The sequence below is a fragment of the Calliphora vicina genome, chromosome 5 (assembly GCF_958450345.1).
Source record: "Calliphora vicina chromosome 5, idCalVici1.1, whole genome shotgun sequence".
Taxonomy (NCBI): Eukaryota; Metazoa; Arthropoda; class Insecta; order Diptera; family Calliphoridae; genus Calliphora; species Calliphora vicina.
In genome coordinates this window covers 91,831,529-91,855,723 of record NC_088784.1, presented here as the reverse complement: position 1 = coordinate 91,855,723, position 24,195 = coordinate 91,831,529, and the positions used below count along the sequence as shown (strand labels likewise).

The following is a 24,195-nucleotide window of genomic DNA, read 5'->3' as shown; positions in this document are numbered from 1 at the left end:
TCTGGAGGGGCTAAGGGAGTCAAGATTGTCAACTGTGGCAATACAACTTATTTAACATTTTTTAAAACCACAGTTGGGAAGCTCTGTGATCTTAATCCAGCCTCAAAACTGGAAATCATACACGCCTCGAAATTAGCACTAAGGTCCAATAGTAATAGTGTGGATTCCTCCCCCCGTAAGACCGGTAGAAACCAGTGGTTCACAGTGGATAGGAAATCCCTGGAAGTCTTGGATAAAATGAGAGGTGTTATCATTTTTAGCCTTGGCGAAACGGAATTCATGGAGGTCTTATTGTGAATCCGTTAATACATTAACTCATTAATGTATTAACGGTTTCGGCAAATGTTATCCAAATACCCTGAAGTAATATAATATATTCAATGAAAGAACAGCTCATGGAAGGAATCCAGCTCGGAGACACTCTCTTTGCTTATGGAAACACACATTCCTGGTTGTGTAGGGCATAATCAAAAAAATTTGATTTTGGAAATACATCTGGTATTTCTAAACGGCTTGTCCGATCGGGTTAAAATTTGACGTGGGCGTAACCAAGGAGTATTCAAGTGCTCCATGGGCGGCGCTATGGGTGCTCAAAGTAGAGTACCTTCGACATGTAACATTTTTAAACACGTGCAATTTTTTTTATTTCCCATCCGACCCCGCTCTAGGCTAGGTCTTGCTATTTATGTCTTATAATTTCCTTGGTCCCCTTTTTTAAAAAATATAGGGAGTGCTTTTGTAGATTTTTAGCTTTTTTTATTAAAAAAAAATAACTTTCTTTATGAACATAAAGTATGTATGAATTTAAGGTTTGTTTACGGAGAGCATTTTTGTATAAAAAACATGTTTGGAATTTGACCCATTTTTTATCAAAATTTCAAATTTGGGCCACATGTTTTAAGATCCTAAAGTTGGGATCAGAAAACGGAAAGCAGCTTTAGAAACTTTGATGTGTTCTCTATTTATCCCCAAAGTATTTTCCCAGCCCCAAAGGAAATTTTGACCCTTTGGGCAAAATTGTAAAAACTACCATTTTTGGGATATTCGCTCCAATTTTTAGGAATTGCGGGACTTCTTTTGACTATTTGACAAGTTTTTTTAAACTTTGTTATTTAGCATGGAAAATTTAAAAAACTTTGAAAATTTCATTGAGTTTTGTTGACAATTAAGATTTTATTACATATTTATTGAGTTTCTAAAACTACAATTTTTTTCAAAATTTTAATAGGATTGCAAATATTAGGAACAATTTTGTTTTTTTGTTTAGATAAAAAAAGTGTCAAGTCAATATCTGAATTAGATTCAACAAGTAAGAGAGCTGTATTCGGATGTGCCGAATCTTATGTACCCTTCACCAAATTATACTTTAAAATAAAATTTTGAAATATTTTTAGGTAAACAAAATTAAATTTTTGGTTTTTTCGAAATTGTTTTTTAAATTTTTTCAAATTTTTTTTCTTAATTTATTAGTGAAAAAAATTCGGTTTTAAAAAAAAATATGTTTCCCGATTTTGACCCATTGTAGGTCCAACTTACGAAAGCCTTATATACATCGTTAGAGTACTTCATTTAAGCCCAATAATCTATTAATTTAACGATAATTTTAATCTAAAAGTGATTTTGTATTTATTTTTATTCATTATTCAATTTAACGGTTATTTAGAGAGCAACAATCATATGGCAACTCGTTTTTATATCATGCACTGCCTTACCATTGTGACATTTACTCAACTGACATTAAACCAAAACAATTATCGATAACAAAACAGCTGATCAACACATACACAAAAATACAAAATAAAAAAACTATATTTTTACACACATTTGACATTTTTCACTCGCGTATTTTTTTTGTCGAACACACAAGAAATATTTTTTTTGCATTTCTCCAGAGAAAACAAAGATTTTTAACAATTTATTGAATAAAACACGTATAAAAAACAACAAATAATTGTTATAACAGAGAAAACAAAGTAGTAGAGGAAAAGATTAAATAAATAGTGGAGTGCAAAAAAATACTGGGAGGAATTTAATATTTTTTTTTTCCATTAATTAGCAAGTGACGGGAAAAAATTTATAAAAAACAATAGAAACAACTACAATAATAAATAAAAAATAGAGACAAAATAACTAATTAAAGAGCAAGGGCATATTGATACAATTAAAATGATAAGAAACATTTTGTAACCAACAACACGGCAAAAAACTATTTAGGGCTGCTTGGGCTGACTGACTCTTCTTCAATAGTTAGCAGCGACAGCATCGCTAGCTAAAAACAACAACACAACTACTAACGGCGGTGTATTAATTAAAGTGTTTACGTGTAGTTCTCTGTTGATTATTGTAATTATTGCTATTATTGGTGCGGATGACGGTGCTGGTGAAGGTGGCTTTTTGGAATCATTAGAAATAGATCACACACATGCACAGGGGGTGCACGAAACAGCAAGAGCAACAAATTATATGTAGCGTTTTCTAAATGTTTCATATTTATAGGGAGACTGAATGAAACCTTATGGGAATTACTATAATTAAGTATCTACGTCAACCATAACATTTGTTGGAAAACTCACAAACAGTTCTTCATTCACTGGAGTAGTGCTAGAATTCGTGCTGATTGACGTGTATTATTGAAGAAGAATTTTTAAAAGCAAAAGTTTAAAAAAAATTATTGGAAATGTCATAAAACTAATGAAACGCCAGCACAACATGTTGAAAACTGGGTTACACTATAACTTGCCGTAAAATTAAGACTTTAATTCCACAATGCTGTGATAAATTGAAATCGAATAGTTAGAAATTTGGAATTGTCTCGAATTATCAAGTTGCCACTTTAAATGACCAAACATTAACAAAAGAAAATCTCAACTAAACAAAACTCCCGCTCCCTCCCACCTTACAAATCAACAACAACCAAGAGAAATCATTGTACATTGCCAAACAAACAAACAAACAAAACAGAAAAACATGCGTTCAAAGAAATTCCTAATTATAGCCGGTTTTCTAGTAACATGGACATTTATAGTTTTCTATTTTGTGCCCCGTACAAATACGAAATTTCCTCTAGTACCCAATAGATTGCAAAAACTAGAACAAGATGCCCGCCAAGAGTATCGCAAAAGTGACAAATTAATGGTCAATCTGTTGGGCATACTGAAAACAAAATATCCCAATGACAATGAACCAGCTACAGAAAAAGATATTGCCATTATAGCCTTACCCAATAATCAACCCATACAGCAGCCTCCTGCCTCTAATGAAAAACAGGAAAACATATTGGAGCAACCCAATGATACCGAAACGAATTTAGCCCTAAATACCCAGCAGCCAGTAACGCCACCCACAAAAACTCATCTCAGCAATGGCCAACCCATTATACCCGTTTTGGTATTTGCCTGCAATCGTGTTTCCATTTCCAAATGTCTGGATAATCTCATTAAATATCGTCCTAGCATGGAACAATTTCCCATTATCGTGTCCCAAGACTGTGGCGATGAGGCCACTAGAAATGTTATCTTATCCTATAAAGAGCAGGTGTCACTAATACAACAGCCCGATCAATCGGATATATTTGTACCGCCAAAAGAGAAGAAATTCAAGGGTTATTATAAAATCGCCCGACACTATGGCTGGGCCTTGAATAATACTTTTGGCAAGGGCTATGATTATGTTATAATTGTAGAGGATGATCTCAATGTGGCTCCTGACTTTTATGAGTATTTCTCGGGTACTCATCATTTATTAAAACAGGATCCTTCTTTGTGGTAAATTAGAATACAAATTAATTATTATTTCCAATTAATATTTTTATTAACACTTAATAGGTGTGTTTCTGCCTGGAACGATAATGGCAAAGCTAATTTAATTGATGCCTCGCATGCGGAATTGTTATATCGTACGGATTTCTTTCCCGGCTTGGGTTGGATGTTAACCAGGGATCTGTGGCATGAGTTGTCACTTAAATGGCCAAAATCGTATGTTATGAATAAGTAATTTTTGCTATTTTTTAATTTGTATTTTCTTTTTTTTTTTGTATTATAGATTTTGGGATGATTGGATTCGTCATCCGGAACAAAGAAAAAATCGTGTTTGCATACGTCCGGAAATATCAAGAACTCGTACGTTTGGCAAAGTTGGTGTATCAAAGTAAGTTTTAATTTGATTGTGTTAATATTTATAAAGTTATTTTTATATCCTTCACCTTGAGTGGCAGGGTTATATATAAGATTGTCATTCCGTTTGTAATTTCCTCAAATTACAAATTACTTAAATAAAAGCTCAGCTTGATAAATACAAATGGAACTCTGCCGTACAAATACGTAAAATGCCGAACGTTCTGGACGACCAGTTATGATCTCTACATCCGTAACAATTGAAAAAAATCATAATATCGTGTTGACCGATCGAAGATTGAAAGTACGAGAGAATGTCGAAGCCGTCATCTCACATGGCTCAGTGGTTTTAATTTTGAATAATCACTTCGGTATTAGAAAGCTTTTCGCAAGATGGCAACCGCAACAACTTTTTTGGTCAACATTTGTATACCGTGATTCCCCCAATCAATCCTGAAATAGTAGGAATAGTAGTGTCCAAAGACTTATGTCGAAAACTGGATGCAAAATTAAACAAAACACTAATTGGGTGGGATAGGTATAGTCTCAGAATTCTAGTAGGAGTAATAACCGGTCACCGCTCAATTGGGGCCTTCATAGTAAATGGGATAATAGCACACAGGATTTTTGTAGATTGTGTGGGGATGTAGAGACAGGAGTTATGTGCAACTGCCCGAGAATACAGAGTGATAGATTTAAGTGGCTAGGTAAAAGATTTCTAGGTTTTATCAGGGGAATAGCTCGGCTATTTAAAGGATATCATACAGTGAATTAAAATCCGTAATCAGTTTTTTCTCTTTTTGCAGATTTGGATTTTTCTTTTTGTTTCTCATTTTGCTATCTCTAAAGGTAATCACAGAACTCCATTCCAATCTATAGTGGAATTAATTCCGTATTTCGCTTCATCAGACAAAGTAAAATGAAAATTTCTTTCGGAATGAAACCACTTTTAATTTTCAAAATGGAATTATATTTCTTTGTATTTATTTGTTGTTGTAGCAGCATGAAAAATTTTACAATAATCAATCTGGATGTTCTGGTGGTTCTGCATGTTGTTCAAGTCCAAGAAATTGTGCTACTTCAACCGGACGAGTCCATAAATCCATAGGACTTAGTGAAGTAGGATTGGCTGAACAGTTAAATATGTGGAGGGTGTCATGAGGACCCTGACCACATGCTGGGCATAAGTTAAGGACGGCCCGGTCTATGCGGGACCAAAAGGCATTAAATCTGTTGCTCCATCCTGATCTAAGTTGTGCCAGAACGATTCTTGTTCCACGCGGCGTCTGCTATCGGTGGTTTGTTTTTCTATTCGGTGTATGACTTAAAAATAGCTGATTTTTTAAAATTGTTAGCGTTTATTTTGAGACATTTGGACAATATAAATTTATTGAAAGTATTGGCTATTGTCAGCTACGGCTTTTTCAGAACAGCTCATCTTTTGAGGCCAAGAACGAATAAAGCCAATATCGGATACTCTGTTTCAAAGTGAAGCGTATCCCAGAGGCAAAACTTCCCAACCATTTCATTCTGAATACTTTTTAACAGATATTGCAACATGCGGCCGAGCATTGTCATGATGGAATATTACGGTTTCATGTCTGGCCGTATATTCTTTCGTTTTTCGGCCAATGCTTGCTTCAAATGAATCAGTTGCGTTAGGTACAGGTTCTCTGTGATGGTCTGGTCAGATTTCAGCAGCTCATTATAGATAACAGCGTTTTGCTCCCACCAAATACAGAGCATTACCTTAGCGGCTTGTTGGTCGGGCTTCACGTACGATCTCTTACGCTTCGGGTTATAGTAATGGATCCATTTTTCATGGCTAGTAATGATTCGGTGTAAAAATGATTTTCTTTTATAGCGTTGAAGCATCATTTCGGACATACAAAATCGTCTTTAGGCTTCAATTCGTATGGTACGCAATTTCGCTGCTTCTGAATGAATACTGCTGCTTGCAAACATTTTGAAATAAATGCTTGAGTAGCTACCGTCTTCATGGAGTATTGCATCCAATTCTTTGACTTCCTTGATAAAATCATTACTTCTAAAGTGCTCAAACTATCTCTCGTACATTGAAACCGATGAAACACATTCACCATAAGCTTCAGTGAGTAATCGGTGTGATTCAGCGGCACTTTTTTTTAAAATTAAAGAAGTAAACCAAAACTTCCCGCTTATGACGCTTTGTTGACACAAAATTCGACATTTTCGAAGCAAAAATAAACTTTGTTGTTTATTTGACAAGTTCGACACAAGTTAATAAAAAACAAGTAAGAGTGCTATATTCGGCTGTGCCGAATCTTATATACCCTTCACCAAATTATACTTCAAAATTTTAAATATTTTTAGGTAAACAAAATTTTATTTTTTTTCCAGTTCTTTTTTTCATTTTTTGGAAAAAAAAATTTTTCGATTGTTATTTTAAATTTTTCTTTTTAAATTTAAATTTTTTTTTTTGTTTTTTCAATTTTTTTTTTGTGAAAAAAAAAATTCGGGTTAAAATTTTTTTCCGATTTTGACCCATTGTAGGTCCAACTTACTATGGTCTTATATACGTCGTTGCAAATGTTTTTTGAAATATCTATCATTAGATATCCATATTGTCTATATTAATGTCTTATTATCCAGATATAGGTCAAAAATAGGTAAAAAATCGAGGTTGTTTTTCCTCATATCTCAGCCATTTGTGGACCGATTTTGCTAATTTTAAATAGCAAAATTCTCGAAAGCATGTCAACAGACAGACAGACGGATCCAGAATATATATGCTTTATAGGGTCGGAAATGAAAAATGTAGAAATTACAAACGGAATGACAAACTTATAAATACCCTTCTCACGAAGGTGAAGGGTATAAAAAACGGCATTCAAAAGATAAGCCATCTATTGTAAATCCAGCTTTTTTAAGTCATACACCGAATAAAATTTTTAAACGATTTCTTTACCAATTTAAAAAAAAAAACGCTGTCGATTTAAAATCAGAAATACAGAATTAATAAATATTTTTGGAATTGATTAAACATGATTCACACATCAATATAATAGACCCGCTTGATATTTAAAATTGTGAAAATCGGCTGATAAATGGCTGAGATATAATGAAAAAATCAGGACACCTCGATTTTTTATCTATATCGGTATTACTAGCCAGTAATATAGACAATATGGATATCCAATAATAGATATTTCAAAGACCTTTGCAATGGTGTAAATAAGCCCAAAGTAGGTCGGACCTACAATGCGTCAAAATCGAGAAAAATATTTTTTATTCTGAATTTTTTTGTACCTGATTTTTTAATTAAATTAATTAATTAATTAAAAAAAATGTTTAAATTATAAAAAAAAAAATTTCAAAAAATTTTTTGAAATGAAATATTTTCTCTAATAAATTAAGAAAATTTTTTAATTTGCTTTATCTAAAAATATTTAAAATTTTTGTTTTAAAGTATAATTTGGTTAGGAGCAAAGTATACCAAGTAGTCCAACTCTCAATTTTTTAAAATTACTCTCCCACATATACGGGTACCGTGTGAATTCAACACCCTTGTGAGAGAATTAAACACATCAAAATACTTGAAATTTTAACTACTATTTTCCGACTAAATAAAGACCGAACCACGTTATTACACTTCTACACAATATTTTACGAATTTTTTGAACACTTTGCTGGACACTTTTATTCCCGAAACCAGTTAATTTTGCTCAAATGAAAAACTTATTTTTTTATTAATTTTTGACACATAATTTTATTTGTGGTGAATTTAATTTATAGAACAGAGTTTCAATTTTTGGTATTGGAAATAGAAGAAAATTTAAATAAATTAAAATTTAAACATTTTTATAGAACTCTGTTTGTCTGGTGAAAATTAAAAAGGCACCAACTAAAGTATAACAAGTAGTCCAACTCTTTGACAGCAGTACCTAACTCTAAGCATGTGTTAGTGAAAAAGTACCTAAGTCTAAATATGTGTTAGTAACAAAAATGTACATTGTTGGTGCCTTTTTAATTTTCACCAGACAAACAGAGTTCTATAAAAATGTTTAAATTTTAATTTATTTAAATTTTCTTCTATTTCCAATACCAAAAATTGAAACTCTGTTCTATAAATTAAATTCACCACAAATAAAATTATGTGTCAAAAATTAATAAAAAAATAAGTTTTTCATTTGAGCAAAATTAACTGGTTTCGGGAATAAAAGTGTCCAGCAAAGTGTTCAAAAAATTCGTAAAATATTGTGTAGAAGTGTAATAACGTGGTTCGGTCTTTATTTAGTCGGAAAATAGTAGTTAAAATTTCAAGTATTTTGATGTGTTTAATTCTCTCACAAGGGTGTTGAATTCACACGGTACCCGTATATGTGGGAGAGTAATTTTAAAAAATTGAGAGTTGGACTACTTGGTATACTTTGGCACCAACAATGTACATTTTTGTTACTAACACATATTTAGACTTAGGTACTTTTTCACTAACACATGCTTAGAGTTAGGTACTGCTGTCAAAGAGTTGGACTACTTGTTATACTTTGGTTAGGAGTATGTAAGTTTAATATTTTTTCATTCAGGGTTTAAGGTTCTTATTTAAATTACTTTACTTAAAAAATCTAATGAGTTTTACTATTTTCTTTTGCAGCGGTCTGTTTTTCGATAAATATCTACGTTACATTAAATTGAGTGAGGAATTTGTACCATTTACAAAAATGAACTTAAGTTATTTATTAAAGGTAAGTAAAATTACAAACTATCCTATCCTAAATCCCTATATTTATAAAAAAATTTTAAATTTATAAAACACAATTTTATGAATAAGACTAAAATATATATATCTCTAATATATTCTTCATTGCAGGACAACTACGATAAAACATTTGTAAAAGAAATCTATACGTATCCCATAGTAACGTATGATGAATTGCGACGTGAATTAATAAAACGTGATGGACCCGTTAGAATACAATACAATACCAGAGATCAGTACAAAAGAACAGCCAAAATGCTGGGTCTAATGGACGACTTAAAGGTGGGTTCAAAGATTCTTAATAATTACTTTTTAGTTAATAACGTATTCTTTTCATTAATTATAGAGTGGTGTACCACGTACTGCCTATCATGGTATTGTTTCGTTTTTCTTTAATAAACGACGTGTCTATTTGGCACCGAATGTCAATTGGAAGGGTTATGATTTATCGTGGAGCTAACAGAATTTTATCATTTTAAGTTTATCTTAGTTTTAGTTTAGTTTTCTATTGTATTTATTATTAAAACTAAAACACAACAAACTGTTTCCTTTCTCTCAATATTTATTTCTGTAATTTAAGTAGGTTTTTCAGTTTTCTATTCTATTTTCTAATTTTAAATTAAATGACCAACCAAATATTTATTACAAATTTAATAGTTTTAAACTAATTAAGAAAGTTACTTCTCCTCAACTTTGTTTTTTTTTTTGTATATTTGTTTCATTTAGTTTTATTATTTCTGAATTATTAAATGGACCACCTATAATTACTATGAGTGTATTGTATGTTGTATTTAAAAAAAACAAAAGTTTTAAGAAAACAAATCCAACCAGAATTTGTAATACAAAGCAATAGTTTATATACTACTTATATAGTTTATTTCTTATATTATATTGATATTAGCTTTTGTAAATGTCTTAATTAATTCTAACTACTATTAGTTTAATGCTGACTTAAATTAGTTAAACAATATAAACATACAAATCATTCCTTTTGATTTTGTTTTAGAGTCTCATGTAGTGATAATTTAACACAATGCTGTTTTATGTTTATTTAATTAAAATGATATCTAAGTAATGCAACATTTTTTTAAACAAAAAAGTTTGGTTTTTCTTTCAGTTCATTTTGCAAATCTGTAATCATTCATAAATTTGTTTATCAATTTAAATTATATCAATTTCATCATGATATGGTGCAGTCGAATAATTAATAAAAACTGGCTGATAAGTTTTCTTTAGAAAACCGAAAAATTTGCATTGCAAAACTGATCAACAAGTTTTCTACCTAAAACCTAGATAATTTTCTTACGATTTAAAATTTCAATTTATTTATTATTTATTTACCCACTTTCTTCTTAACATCATAACTTACAATTCAAATTACACTTCTTAGTATTGTTGACATCAGGGTATTTCTTATATATACAACTTTGTTTAACTAATAAATCTAAATTAATAATAAATAACAATTCAAAATTTCCAAGAAATAAGTTGCATCAGTTTAGAGGTTTATATTAAATAGGTTTTTAATAAGAAACATAAAATATTTCAACCAGTTTTGTGTTTTTGTAATCTATTTTGTATGTATTGTAATAAAATGAATGAAAAAAAATGTAAAATGTAAAAAAAAATTCGTAATTAATAATTGCTGTGTCTATTCTTAAATTAGCGCTAATTCATATTTATAATGAAAAATTAAACAATTCAATACAAAAAAAAAACTTTTTTCCAAATGACTTGTAAATAAATAAAAGAAACATGTTCATAACATTTCCAAATAACCAAGGTGTGTTTTTTTTATTGAATGAAAGAACAAACATTTGGTCGAATCTTATATAGCCTTCACCAAATTAAACTATATAAAGATGAAAAAAAATTGGTTGTAAAAATGTTTATTATGTTAAAAACAAATCTTGGGAACAAAATTGTAAATATTTTTAATTTTTTTTTCAAAACTGTTTATTTAATTTTTTTTAAAAAATTTTGTTCATCAGAAATGTTTTTAATTTTGTTAAATTTTTTTATTTTTAAATTTATTGAAAAAAGAAATTATAAAAAAAATTCGGGTTCAAAAATATTTTTCCCGATTTTTACCCATTGTTGGTCCGATTTACTATGGCATTATATGCGACTTTGCAAGGACTTTGAAATATCTATCATTAGATATCCATATTGTCTATATTAATGACATAGTAATCCAGATATATGTAGATCAAAAATCGAGCTTGTCCATTTGTCAATTTTCTTGATTTTAAATAGCAACCGAACCGGGTCCATAGCGTGTATATTGATGTATGAATCATGTATGTAAGTTATTTGGAGATTTCAACATACACGTGGTTGTCATAGAATCCAATCATTGTCGAAATCGTTTTTGAAAACGACAGAAAAAGTATAGAGGTCTCGTGAAATCGAAAGTTATCGGTTTTATATTCAATCTAGAACTAAATTCTTTATCGATTAAACATAAAATTACATTGGATTTCTTAAGACAAATATACCTTTTTTGTCGTTTTCAAAACCGATTCCGACAAAGATTGCATTCTATGACAACCCCGACGGACGGAAATGGCTATATCGATTTCCAGAATATATATATATACAGTAACATCGTCTCCTATGCCTGGATATCATGGGCGATTAACAGTTTCTCGCCAAAGATGCTGCTAAGAGCAAAAAAGCATATCATCCGGCGGCTTCATAGAATATTTACGCTCTGTATCTCTCTCAATCATGTTCCGGTTAACTGGAGGAGGGTCAAGGTCGTTTTTATTCCCAAAATTGGCAAAAGAAGTCATGAGATTGCGAAGGACTTTGGCCCGATTAGTCTTTCGTCTTTCCAGCTTAAAACGTTGAAAAGACACATTGACGCTCATATAAGGCATCAACTTGAGGGTACAACACGGCTCTCTAATAGTCAACACGCCTACTAAGAGTTATACAGAGATCTCTCGAATTTAAATAATACACAATGACAGCCTTTCTGGATATAGAAGGTGCTTTCAATAATGTAACTACTCTTGCAATTCAGCAAGCTCTTACTAACCTAGACGTTGAAGAATATATCAACGACTGGTTAGTAACAATGTTGAAATCAAGAATAGTTACAGCAACTCTTGTCGTAGAATGTTTGGTAAAAAATGGCGACTTAGTCCCAGCATAGTTAAATGGATGTATACGGCTATAGTACGTCCAATTCTTACTTATGGGTCACTTGTATGGTGGACTGCAACTAGAAGGAAGTATAGGCCTTTTCGGAAATGCATCACTGCGCTACATCTGTGATTAGTTTGCGATGCTAATGCAAATCAGCTGATGCTGATGCGCAGACAATACATCAGCCATTTTTGTGATGCTTGTTTGATGGTTTTTTGCGCATCATCTGTTTAACTGTTGCTTTTTAGAACTCAAGACATTTGCAGTGTTGCCTACTTTTGCATTTTAGAACGTATTGCGCATCAGATACAACGCAGTGATGCATTTCCGAAAAGGCCCTATGTGGTAGACCACCTATACAAAGTCCAGAGAATGGCCTGTATTGATATAACCGGCGCACTACGAGCTAGTCCTTCAGAGGCACTGAACACTATACTGCACCTTGTGCAAATTGACCTTCACATAATGGCCACCTCTGCCTGCAGCGCAGCGAGGCTTCATGCATCTGCTTGTTGGAGATCGAGAACATATGGCCATGCGGGGATTCTAAGCTTATTGCCTTCAATCGTTCTCCAGCCTTCTATCTATATTACTCCATACATAGATTTTGATTGGGTGTTCAAGGTATTAATTCCCCACAGGAGTAAGCGAGGTTGGTTCAGGCGTCTTCTGTGACGAACTTGGGGAAGGCATCTCATATCGTCTTCCGAATGAGTGGAGTGTTTTACAGTGTAGTGTTTTTAATACTCGCGGCAATATAGGTATCTTTGTCGACAGTCTGGCGGCACTTCTCTCACTGAAGGCATACACAACTTCATCTTCACTAGTCAGGCAATGTAAGAATTCTCTGTCAAGGCTAGATCACCTATCTGAAATTACTTTGGGTCGCAAATGTAGAAATGACGAACGGATTGACAAACTTATAAACCATTGCCACTAATGGTAAAGGATATAAAAATCGGGTTAAAAATATTTTCCCCGGATTTGACGTTAATAATTACGTTAATGCAAACAAAAATTAAATTCATATACTTATGAGAGACACTGTATGTATTTATTTCCCATTTATTTATTTTTATTACTTAAACATTTTTAGGAACATTATTTTAAAATTTATTTATGTATTTCTAATTTAAGTAAGACAAAGACTTTTTTCAATTGACCTGTTTACAATAAATAATTAATTTTCTTTGGTACATAGTTTAATTTATAAAAAAACAATTAATCTTAAATAATAGCAGCTATTCTTCATCATCAATTTGCTCACAATCGATGTCACTGCACTCGGAGTCCGTTTCCTGGCCCGTCTTAACCGAACGTTGCGTTACCGCCAAACCATTAAAACCAAAATCCGTCTTACCTCCTCCCTTTTCTCCATTTAGCGATTTATGCTCCAAAAAGTTGGCATTCGTATCACCAAATACTCGTTCCAATTCGGCCAGACCATTCGAACTGGTCGATGTTTCTGCCTCTGGCATTGCTAAATTATTCAAAACATTGTATTTCATTTGTAAATAGGAATCCGAAGGAGCTGCTGCATTCTGATAAAGATTTGCGGCAGTTGCATAATCCAAATATCTGGGAGATGAGGACAGATTTGAGGTGGATGAGCTGGCAGGTGAGCGTGGCGTTAGATATGGTGGTAAGGCATAATTTAAAGGTTGCCCGCTGGAGAGTATGGCATTGCGGGCACTTTCTATGACACTGGCATTGGCCACATGCGGCTGCATGATTGCCGAACCGGGGTAGGCTCTCAGCTGGCTGGCGGCTAAGGGTGCTATTGCTGAGGCAGGTGCATTTGCTGGTGGCGGACTATTTAGCATTATGGATTGTAGGGGAGCCGGACCGGCTGGAGTTTGACTAAATAACCACAGACGATCGCCCACCACCATTGGTCGGGCCAAACCGCCAATGCCCAATTGGGCATAGTAGTGTGAAGCTAGGGTTTCAACATCGGCAGTGTATTTACGTTTCCACTTAGTGCGGCGATTTTGGAACCATATTTTGATCTGTAATTAAAAAAGAAATAAAAAAACGTTACTACATTATTGTTACAAGAAAATGATAATGTAATCACAGCTTCAAATTAATTCAATTTGAGCTTAATTCAGAACCATTCCCAAAATCTAATTCTTCAGCTTCATTAATAGGCTTTTATTTAAATAGAATTTAAACTTTTATTTAATAGAAATCACTAACTTAATTCATAATAGAATTCATTTAAGATTTGAATAATTTAAATTTTTGTTAATTCAATATTAAATAGCTATCGAACCAGGACTATACCCGATATATTAATTTATCAGTCATGTTTGCAAGTAAATTATTTGGGGCTTCCAAAAGTTGATTTCAACAGTCAGATAACGATTCAGATATATCTTTTATAGGGTCGCAAATTAAAAATGTTGAAATTACAACTCATGGTGAAGGGTGTAAAAAATACATAAAATATGTTTGGGGTCTGCGAAAGCTGTAAAAACAATTATCGCAAAGCTCAAAAAAGCCCAAAAAAGTAACCTGACTTAATATGAGCTGATTCTAGCATTGACACAAACCAATATATTATTGCAAAGCTTTTAGTGTCTGTGGTAGGGTTGTCATAACATGTTTATACCCACCATCAAAAAAGCTGGGGGTATATTGTGTTTGTCATTCCGTATGTAACAATAATCATTGCACAAATTAGTTCTAAATACTCTGAAGTTATATTGAAAAGTATAATCCAAAAATCGGGCAACATTTGTTCCTAGTCCCCATACAAGGCCCCCCTCAGAAATGACTTGAACATTCAAAATTGTCTTATAATAACAAATAACCTGAGAAAATTGGACATAAACATGTTTTATATGACACTAAAACTTTCTACCAACTTTTGCGAGGATCGCACCATAAATGGCACTACCCCCCATCTAATCCATATTTTATTCTCACATATTGGCATATTCTAACTCATATTTTAGAGTTCTTTCAATATTTTCTTTTAATTTGATAATTTCTTTTTGTAATTTACTAGAGTCATGATTTGCGAGGATTTAAAAACCCAAAATAATACAAAAAATTAATAAATTATTGAATCAAAAAACTTCCTTTGAGGTTATCAATAATCTAAAATTGGAAATTAGTTCCCGAACTGTTGGCAGAGCAAATGAGGATAGTTGTCGTTGCTATCGTCTAGCGAAAAAAAACTCTTGTTTCTAAAAAACCCTGGTCGAGACAGAAATGGAATACTGTTCTCTTTTCCGATGAAAGGGAAAATATTGGACCCCAAGTACACAAGAAAGTGACAATATTATGGTTTGGGACTGCTTTTCTTGTCAAGTTATGGGTCATATCATAAAATAAACTATGGCTGGAATCGGATACAGATCCCTTTTAAACGATGTTATGTATTTATACGCTTTGGAGACTGTGCTTGGATGGATTTTAAAAATGTTTTCTTAAAAAATTAACTTGAATAAATTTTGAATACCTCATGATGATTTAGTTAATAAAAACACTTAGTAAATATATAGTATAACTACCTGAGTTTCAGTTAAATGCAATTGTTTAGCTAAAGCTGTCCTTTTAGCAACAGATAAATATTTGCCTCTTTCAAATTCCGTTTCCAAAGCTTTAATTTGAGAGGCTGAAAATGCAGTGCGTGGACGTTTTTTACGATCGTCATTGGAACCTAAAAAGACAAAAGTTTAAGAAAAATTATAAATACACATACTTTTAAATAAAATTCCAATTAAACACATTTTTACAAAACTCAGACTATCTAAGGAACACACTATTTGTACATATTGTACAAATGCAATTAATTATTTCATTTAAAATATGTTAAACTATTAAAAAATTCCCTATTTAAATGTTCTTTATGTCAACACCATAAAATTTCTTCTTTAAAAAAAAGATCCTACAGCTAAATGGCCAATTGTATTAGTTTAATAGTTTAAATTCTACATCAACCAATGAATTTGAGTTTAAACATTAATTTGTTTTTTTGGCAATAATTAGGCCCGCCATGTTTTATTTGTGTGTATGTTTTAGATTTCTTCGTTCTTCATTAATAAAATTTATTTCGCAATTGTTTCGTTGCCAATTTTAAACACATTGAATAATTTGCTTTAAATTATGTAGAATTAACGCACATTTTATTTGAATTCCTTTTTTTTGTGGCACTTTATTGTTTAATTTGTATTTATTTTTACAAATTACTTTTAATGTGAGGAAAGAAACTATTTTAATTAATGCTACATGATGGTTTAATTAGCAATTTGTCGTAGTAAATTTGTTGAAAATCGAATGGATGCCAATATAATTGTTTAGCTAAATTATATTTTTCTTAGTTGTAGTTTAAATTCAAAGGATTTGGAGGACAAAAAGTGAATAGTGAAGGTATAGAAATATATAATTAATTAAGTAATGATGCTATTTTAAAATTGTTCAAGGTATATATACATATTATATATCATTAACATCTTAATTTTCACTAATTTTCAATTAAATCTCAATTCAAAATTATAAAATACCTATTTAACTTTAATTACTTTGATATTCATAAATTTCCTTATAAAAACAAATAATTCTTCACCAATTTTCATTTCCTTTTAAATTCCACAATACTTCCCCACTTCCTATTTGACTATCCCAACTTACAGGCAACTTGCTAAAAATACACCCCTGCATTTGTAAGCTTTTGTTTATTTACATTCTCTAGTTTTTACGTGATTTTTAAGTCGGCTGGATGTTTAACAAAAATGCTGTGTATGAAATTAATTGTTTTAATAAAAAATAGAAGTGTATCAATCAAAATATTGCTAAATAATTGTTAATAAAGTATTTATTAAGTCATGTGCTAAAAAAGTAAACAAATTTAACGAAGAAAATACAAATAAATCGTGATAAAAAAATCTTTGCTTGGCGAACAAGTGAGTGAGTTAAAAAAAGTAGTTAGTGCCGCCATGTTTTTTTTTCGGCAGAGAACAACAACAATGGTAATAAAGCAAATATGAATTCGCCTTTGACGGCGAATTTAAAAGGAAGTTAAAATTGGTGTGGCCAATTTGTGGGTAATTATCAACAATAAAAATGAGACAACTGATATTTGCTTGGATAATTGAATAATAGTGTATTTTTTTGTGTAATTACATCTCAAAAAATCATGAATATGAATTTAAATAAAAAAATTCAAGAAAAATTACATGTGTTGACAATTTAAATACTCGTATTTTATGAAACTAATGTTGGAGTTGATTGATTTAAGATGCTTTTTAATAACCTTTTAAAACTACGTAATTAAAAAAAATATTTGTAATTTTTTGTAAAACCAATTATCTGAATTATAGTTTTTTTTTAAATTTTTGTTTAAACTGTGACTTTAGTTACAGATTTGTTGACATTTCCCTCAAAGGTCGAAAGCATTCTGACTTTTAGTTTTTGTTCTGTCAGCTATTTTGTGAGTGATGTCATAATTTTAGCACGTGAAATTTTGTGTTTTTTTTAAATCAAATTTTTACTAACTTTTAGTCGCCCGATCCATTCGAAATAGTTTTTATTAGTTCTTTTTCATTAGTTTTTTAATAAAATCGTATCATAATTATTGTTTTTTATACCTAAACCGGCAACAATGCCCTGAGGCACTCTTCACCTTTTTGCACCTGGTTCCTAAACTTAATTTGCAAATTAGTTTCTGATGGCTGTTCTGAGTTGATTGGATCATAATTACACTAAAAAAAATTATTCAACAACTTTTTTTTTGCTTTTTAAAGTTTGCGGGTTAATGATTTGTATTAGTTCCAGAACTCATACACATGTCCAGTACTCATTTTAGGTTGTTGTTGAGATAAACTAATTTGGTTTGAAGTTGAAAGACTTAAAACAGCGGGATTTTTTAATATTTTTAGCTTTTATTTTGAACCATTTGTACAATATAAATTTATTCAAAGTACTGGCCAATGTTAGCTATGACCTTTTCTCATCTTTCTGGCAACATATGGATTCCAAGCTAAAGGAACTGCCTAACTTTTGAGACCAAGAATGAATCAAGCCAATATCGGATACTCTGTTCAAAAGTGAAGCGTATCCGAGAGAGTGTGTTCTTCATCGATCGAAACAAAGCGGGTGAGGCAAAACTTCTCAACCACTTCATTCTAAATAGTTGTTAACAGGTATTGCAACATGTGTCCGAGCGTTGTCAAGATGGAATATTACAGTATCATGTCTGGCCGCGTATTCTGGGTGTTTTTCAGCCAATGCTCGCTTCAAACGAATCAGTTGCATTCGATGTGATGGTCTGGTGAGATTTCAGCGGCTCATAATAGATAGGACACTTTTGCTCCCAAGATATACAGAGAATTACCTTAGCGCCATGGTGACCATTGGCTTTGGTGTCAATTCGGCTGGTTGACCGGGTTTCACATACGATATCTTACTCTTCGGGTTATCGTAATCGATAAATTTGTAATGAAATTGTGAAAAAATTTGTTTTTCAAGGTCTCTCGGCTTCAACTCGTATGGTACTCATTTTCCCTGTTTTTTGATGAATCCTGCTGCTTGCAAATGTTTTGAAATTACTGCTTGAGTAGCTCCCAATAATCTTGCAAGCTCTTGTTGAGTTTTACAACATTCTTCATGTAATAATGCCCCCAATTCTTGGTCTTCAAACTCTTTTTGGCTTTCCTGGACGATCTTTATCTTCCGTGTAAAACTCACCACTTCCGAACCGTAGAAACTATTTATTACACGTGGAAACTGATGGAACACATTACCATAAGCTTTGATGAGCAATCAGTGTGCTTCAGCGACATTTTTTTTAAATTAAAGAAGTAAGGCAAAACTTCTCGCATATGACGCATTGTTGGCACAAAATTTGATTTTTTCAAAGCTAAAAAAACTTTGTTGTTTACACTATAATATTCAATAACTAAGTGAGAATAAATGACAGATATGTACCCATCAAAATGACGTAAGTTTTAATAAACAAAAACCACGTTCAAAAGTTACGTCATCTATTGTAAATCCCGCATTTTTAACTCATACACCTAATAGTTCTAGAGATGCGTTGCGGAGCAAGCACACAAAAGCAAATATATTAGTTCTGGAACTAGTTCTGTAATCAATAATTCGTTCTTAGGAACAGTTTTGGAACTAGTTTTTCCATCACCGATTTTTATATGAAATAATCACAGATGTCTTAAATGCCTCGCAGTTACTAAATTATATCCAGTTACTAAAAATATCATAATATCCCTCCCGCTTTACGAGAAACATGCCTAAAAAATACAACCCATCAGCCAGGCTTTTGTTTATTTACATACATATGTACATACGTATCAGTCGTTTTTACGAGATTTCTTAAATCTTTTTTACATCATAAAAAAAATATTATTTTATGTTAAATATCCTTAAAACAATTGACAAACAATATTTTTATACTGCTAACCCCCAGTAACACGAAGTCTGGTTATGTGTTAACTAATAGTTATACTGACAGTTTTCATATAAAAATAATTTTAACCGACAGTATAACTGTTAGTTAACGTTTAACCAGGTTTCGTGTTAATGGGGGCAGTGTTGCCAGTTTAGCCTTTTTGAGGCTAAATTTAGCCTTTTTATTTACTCTTTAGCCTCGAAATTTTGGTTTTAGCTTCGTGGCTTGTTTCTAGCCTTTTCTTAATTTCAAAATAGCCTTTTTTGAAATTAAAAAAGGCTAAAAATTTCGAGACTAAAGAGTAAATAAAAAGGCTAAATTTATATTTGTGAACCATTTTCATTTTAATTCATTACTGATTTTCATTTAGCTTTTCAACATACTCAAGAATTGTGCAGTATTAAAAGAACAAATAACAATTGCCAATATCAAGTGGTTCAAAATTAAATAGAGTATTTTATATCTGAAAGCTTAAATGTCTAGCAAATTCTCTTTCAAGACAAAATTGTTATTACACATTATACAATGGACAAGAGCCCCACAAACTCTTGAAGGCTTGTGATACTCGATGGCGATCAATAGCCGTTAAACGTCTTGTGGATCTATGCTTCGAGTTAAAACCCATTTTGTTTTAATTTCGTCAAACCAGCAATTCTAAAAAGCCAAACTTTTAAGTAATTAATACACTGATTATAATTTGGCGTACCATTTTTTTTAAAACCAGTATTGCACAAAGTACAAAAAGTAAATAAATCATTTGCTGTTTTCTGATTTAAAATTCAAGGAATTTGATCCATTATCGTCGCCAATTGAAAATTGTTTAATGTTTTTGACACATTTTTCATACTAGTTTGATGAATGAGAGATAAAATAAAGAACGTTTTAATTAGTGAAGATTATGACAAAAATAATACGACAAATTAAACTAATTGAGCAATTGCGACAAAGATTACCATATGAAAACTCTACGCAAAATCAATTTTTTTCCCGTTGATAATAAAGTAGTAAAACCAAAAAAAATATATTATGTCATATTGATAGTGAAAAATTAAAGTGCTAATAAAATTACGAAGCTTAAGGCTCAGGGGCAGAATATATTAAACTACAAATGGACAAATATAGAACCAACAATGTCCATTTTCTGACATGGTTAATCTAGTATTTAACTTTTTAGTACTTCCTTTAAGTAAAGCTGATGAATTTTATGAACATATTTTCTAATTTTTTATTTAAAAATAAATATAAACCAAAATTCTTAATTTATAATATTTTAGCTTTTTTTGGCTTTTTTTCTAAAGCGGTTTAGCATTTTCTGGCCTTTTTTGAAGCCAATATAGCTTCTTTTTTCGCCAGCTCCTGGCAACACTGAATGGGGGTAAATTCATAAATTTAATTGAAATAAGTTGCAAAATTTAAAGTAAACTTTGTCAAAAAATGGGATTAGTAATTGTCGCCATTGTTGTTATTGTTATTGTTTTTGTTATTATTATGATTACTATTGTTGTTCTCTTTCGTTAAATGAGAGTTAAAAGAAGTAACGGTAAATATTAGTTTAAAGAGAGTCATAGAGATAAAGAGATTTTAAACGATGGAGAACATTTAAGTAGTGATAAAAATATAATTAAATATTTAATTAAAATAGAAATAAAGTGCAATATATAATAAAAATAAAAGTAATATTATCATAGTAAATTTAAAAAAGTGAAATAAAAGCAAAAATATTAAACAATGAAATAAAATATAAAACATTTACAATTAATTTAATTAAAAATTCAAAAATTTATCACAGCCAAAACTTAATACCAGTTAAAACTAGACGATTTCAAGCGAATTTTCAAAATCGTTTGCAGTATTCCCAAGGTATGTTACAATTTAAATTTACCTTTTAATATTTTGGAACAAATATAAATTTTTATAAATAAGATTTTAAAAAATGGAAATCCAAAATTTTCTAATATTCTTAATTTTCTAACAAAATTTCCATACGTAATTTGCTTTACAAACCTTTGATAAATTTAAAAAATTAATTATGAATAAGACCTTTAAAATATATATTTTTTTCTTAAACAGTTGCAAATAAATATCTGTTACTTTTACATAAAATACTCCCTAATCCCATTTTCCCATTCCTTACCATGATCATCTTCTGAGGTAACATCACTTTTAGCATCATCTAAATTATCCTCATTGAAACTCGATTCAGGACTTGAAGCTCTCATTTCACCACCAACACTTTGTAATTTATCACGATCACCATTTAAATATTCAGTACAGTGATCATGTACTGTTATATTTAAATCATAGTTATTTTTATGATTGATTTCACCACTAACCGGTCTTGGTTTTGATAGAATATTTTCTATAGAAAAACTATTGCGATAACGATGAACTGCCGAAGGGGTTTCCATTTTCAGAACGTTACGTCTTTATTAATTTTTTTTAATCTTTTTTTTTGTTTAATATTTATATATTTTTCCGAAATATTAACTTCCCGCTAAACAACCGTTTGTTATTGAAAATATTTTAAAACTAAATTTTAAATTCCAACACAAGTGAATAAGAAGTTTTTTGAAAATCTTCAAAAAAGAAAATCAACCAATATGAAAATATCCAATTGTAACAAGATTTATATTTAGACTAAGAAGAGAAGGATAGAACTAACAGATCTCTGCTCTTTCTAACATCTGCAAAATCCAAGCTATATGCAACATGTGTGAAATGTGTAACACCCCAATCATGAGCACGATCTGTGATACTGTGGCATACAAAAAGATGATCACAGCCACTTGAACACATAAATCGGTTTGTTGGGAAGGCGTATCCCTTAAATAATTATGTATGTTCCTCTGTGTTATTGTTGGTGTTGTTGTCTTTTGACAACAGCAAAATATGTTCGTAATAATCGTATATAATTGAAACTTGATGTCTCTATTAAGAATCATTTAAAGCCAAATAAACATCATAATTTTTCAACTAATGAGCAACAAGCAGCTTCATTAAGCAAAAATACAACAAAACAAAAAATTGCACCTCACATTCCCAAAGCACTAAATGTTTTCAAATTTTTGTGGTAAATGCTTAATTTAGCACTTTGTTCAAAACAATTTGTCAATTATACATTTATTCAAATTGTGTTGTTTTTTTTTCATTTTCGTTTCGCCTCCGTCGTTGGTTTTTGAGAATTTATTTGAAATAATTTTGTTTTTAAGTTGATTCTAATATATTTTATATTTTTTTTCGCTACACGAAAGTTGCTTGAAATTAATTGTGCATATTTTGTTTAAATTTGTCACAATTAATTAGGATTTTTATTTAAATTTGTAATAATTAATATTGAAAATAATGCTTTTAATTATTTAAATTTAAGTGAAATTTCTCACGAATTAAATTTGTTATGTGGTACTTGAGGGACAAATTTTAATAAAAAGTTTACTTCTTTTAATTTTAAAATATATGACTACTTTTTATCATTAAATATCGAATTCTGCAGTTGTGGCTGCAACATTTTAGATAAGGTTACAAAGTTTTGGTTGAAACAAGTAATCACAGATTATTGTCCTGTTTCCTCTAGGACCTCTTGTTAACGATCTATGAGCGATTTTAGATTTTTCATATAAAAATCGATATTTGGTGGAAAATATGAGTGATCACAGATTTTTGTCCTTTTTCCTATAAAACCTCTTGTTTACGATCTATGAGGGATTTTAAATGTTTCATATAAAAATCGATATTTGGTGGACCAAATTAACGATCTATGAGTGATTTTAGATTTTTCATATAAAAATTGATATTTGGTGGGAAATATGAGTGATCACAGATTTTTGTCCTTTTTCCTCTAGGACCTCTTGTTAACGATCTATGAGAGATTTTAGATTTTTCATATAAAAATCGATATTTGATGGGAAATATGAGTGATCACAGATTTTTGTCCTTTTTCCTCTAGGTCCTCTTGTTACTGATATATGAGTGATTTTAGATTTTTTATATAAAAATTGATATTTGGTGGGAAATATGAGTGATCACAGATTTTTGTCCGTTTTCCTCTAGGACCTCTTGTTAACGATCTATGAGTGATTTTAGATTTTTCATATAAAAATCGATATTTGATGGGAAATATGAGTGATCACAGATTTTTGTCCTTTTTCCTCTAGGACTTCTTGTTAACGATCTATGAGTGATTTTAGATTTTTCATATAAAATTCGATATTTGCTGGGAAATATGAGTGATCACTCGATATTTGGTGGGAAATATGAGTGATCACAGATTTTTGTCCGTTTTCCTCTAGGACCTCTTGTTAACGATCTATGAGTGATTTTAGATTTTTCATATAAAAATCGATATTTTGTGGGAAATATGAGTGATCACAGATTTTTGTCCTTTTTCCTCTAGGACCTCTTGTTAACGATGTATGAATAATTTTAGATTTTTCATATAAAAATCGATATTTGGTGGGAAATATGAGTGATCACAGATTTTTGTCCTTTTTCCTCTAGGACCTCTTGCTAACGATCTATGAGTAATTTTAGATCTTTTTATATAAAAATCGATATTTGGTGGGAAATATGAGTGATCACTCGATATTTGGTGGGAAATATCAGTGATCACAGATTTTTATCCTTTTTCCTCTAGGACCTCTTGTTAACGATCTATGAGTGATTTTAGATTTTTCATATAAAAATCAATATTTGGTGGGAAATATAAGTGATCACAGATTTTTGTCCTTCTTCATCTAGGACCTGTTATTAACGATCTGTGAGTGATTTTAGATTTTTCATAT

General features: G+C 31.0%; 2 protein-coding genes across 2 annotated transcripts; one reads left to right on the top strand and one right to left on the bottom strand.

Annotated features, from left to right (window-relative positions):
• Positions 1-1,839: 1,839 nt before the first annotated feature.
• Mgat1 (alpha-1,3-mannosyl-glycoprotein 2-beta-N-acetylglucosaminyltransferase) lies at positions 1,840-9,370 on the top strand. Its single transcript, XM_065511590.1, has 6 exons — positions 1,840-3,764; positions 3,825-3,974; positions 4,042-4,146; positions 8,746-8,836; positions 8,962-9,132; positions 9,197-9,370. The coding sequence occupies exons 1-6, from the start codon at positions 2,968-2,970 to the stop codon at positions 9,308-9,310; spliced, it is 1,428 nt and encodes a 475-aa protein (XP_065367662.1). The 5' UTR covers positions 1,840-2,967; the 3' UTR covers positions 9,311-9,370.
• Positions 9,371-13,026: 3,656 nt separating this feature from the next.
• lms (lateral muscles scarcer) lies at positions 13,027-21,847 on the bottom strand. Its single transcript, XM_065512105.1, has 3 exons — positions 21,552-21,847; positions 15,525-15,673; positions 13,027-14,012 (listed from the first exon to the last, which is right to left on the bottom strand). The coding sequence occupies exons 1-3, from the start codon at positions 21,823-21,825 to the stop codon at positions 13,245-13,247; spliced, it is 1,191 nt and encodes a 396-aa protein (XP_065368177.1). The 5' UTR covers positions 21,826-21,847; the 3' UTR covers positions 13,027-13,244.
• Positions 21,848-24,195: the final 2,348 nt, after the last annotated feature.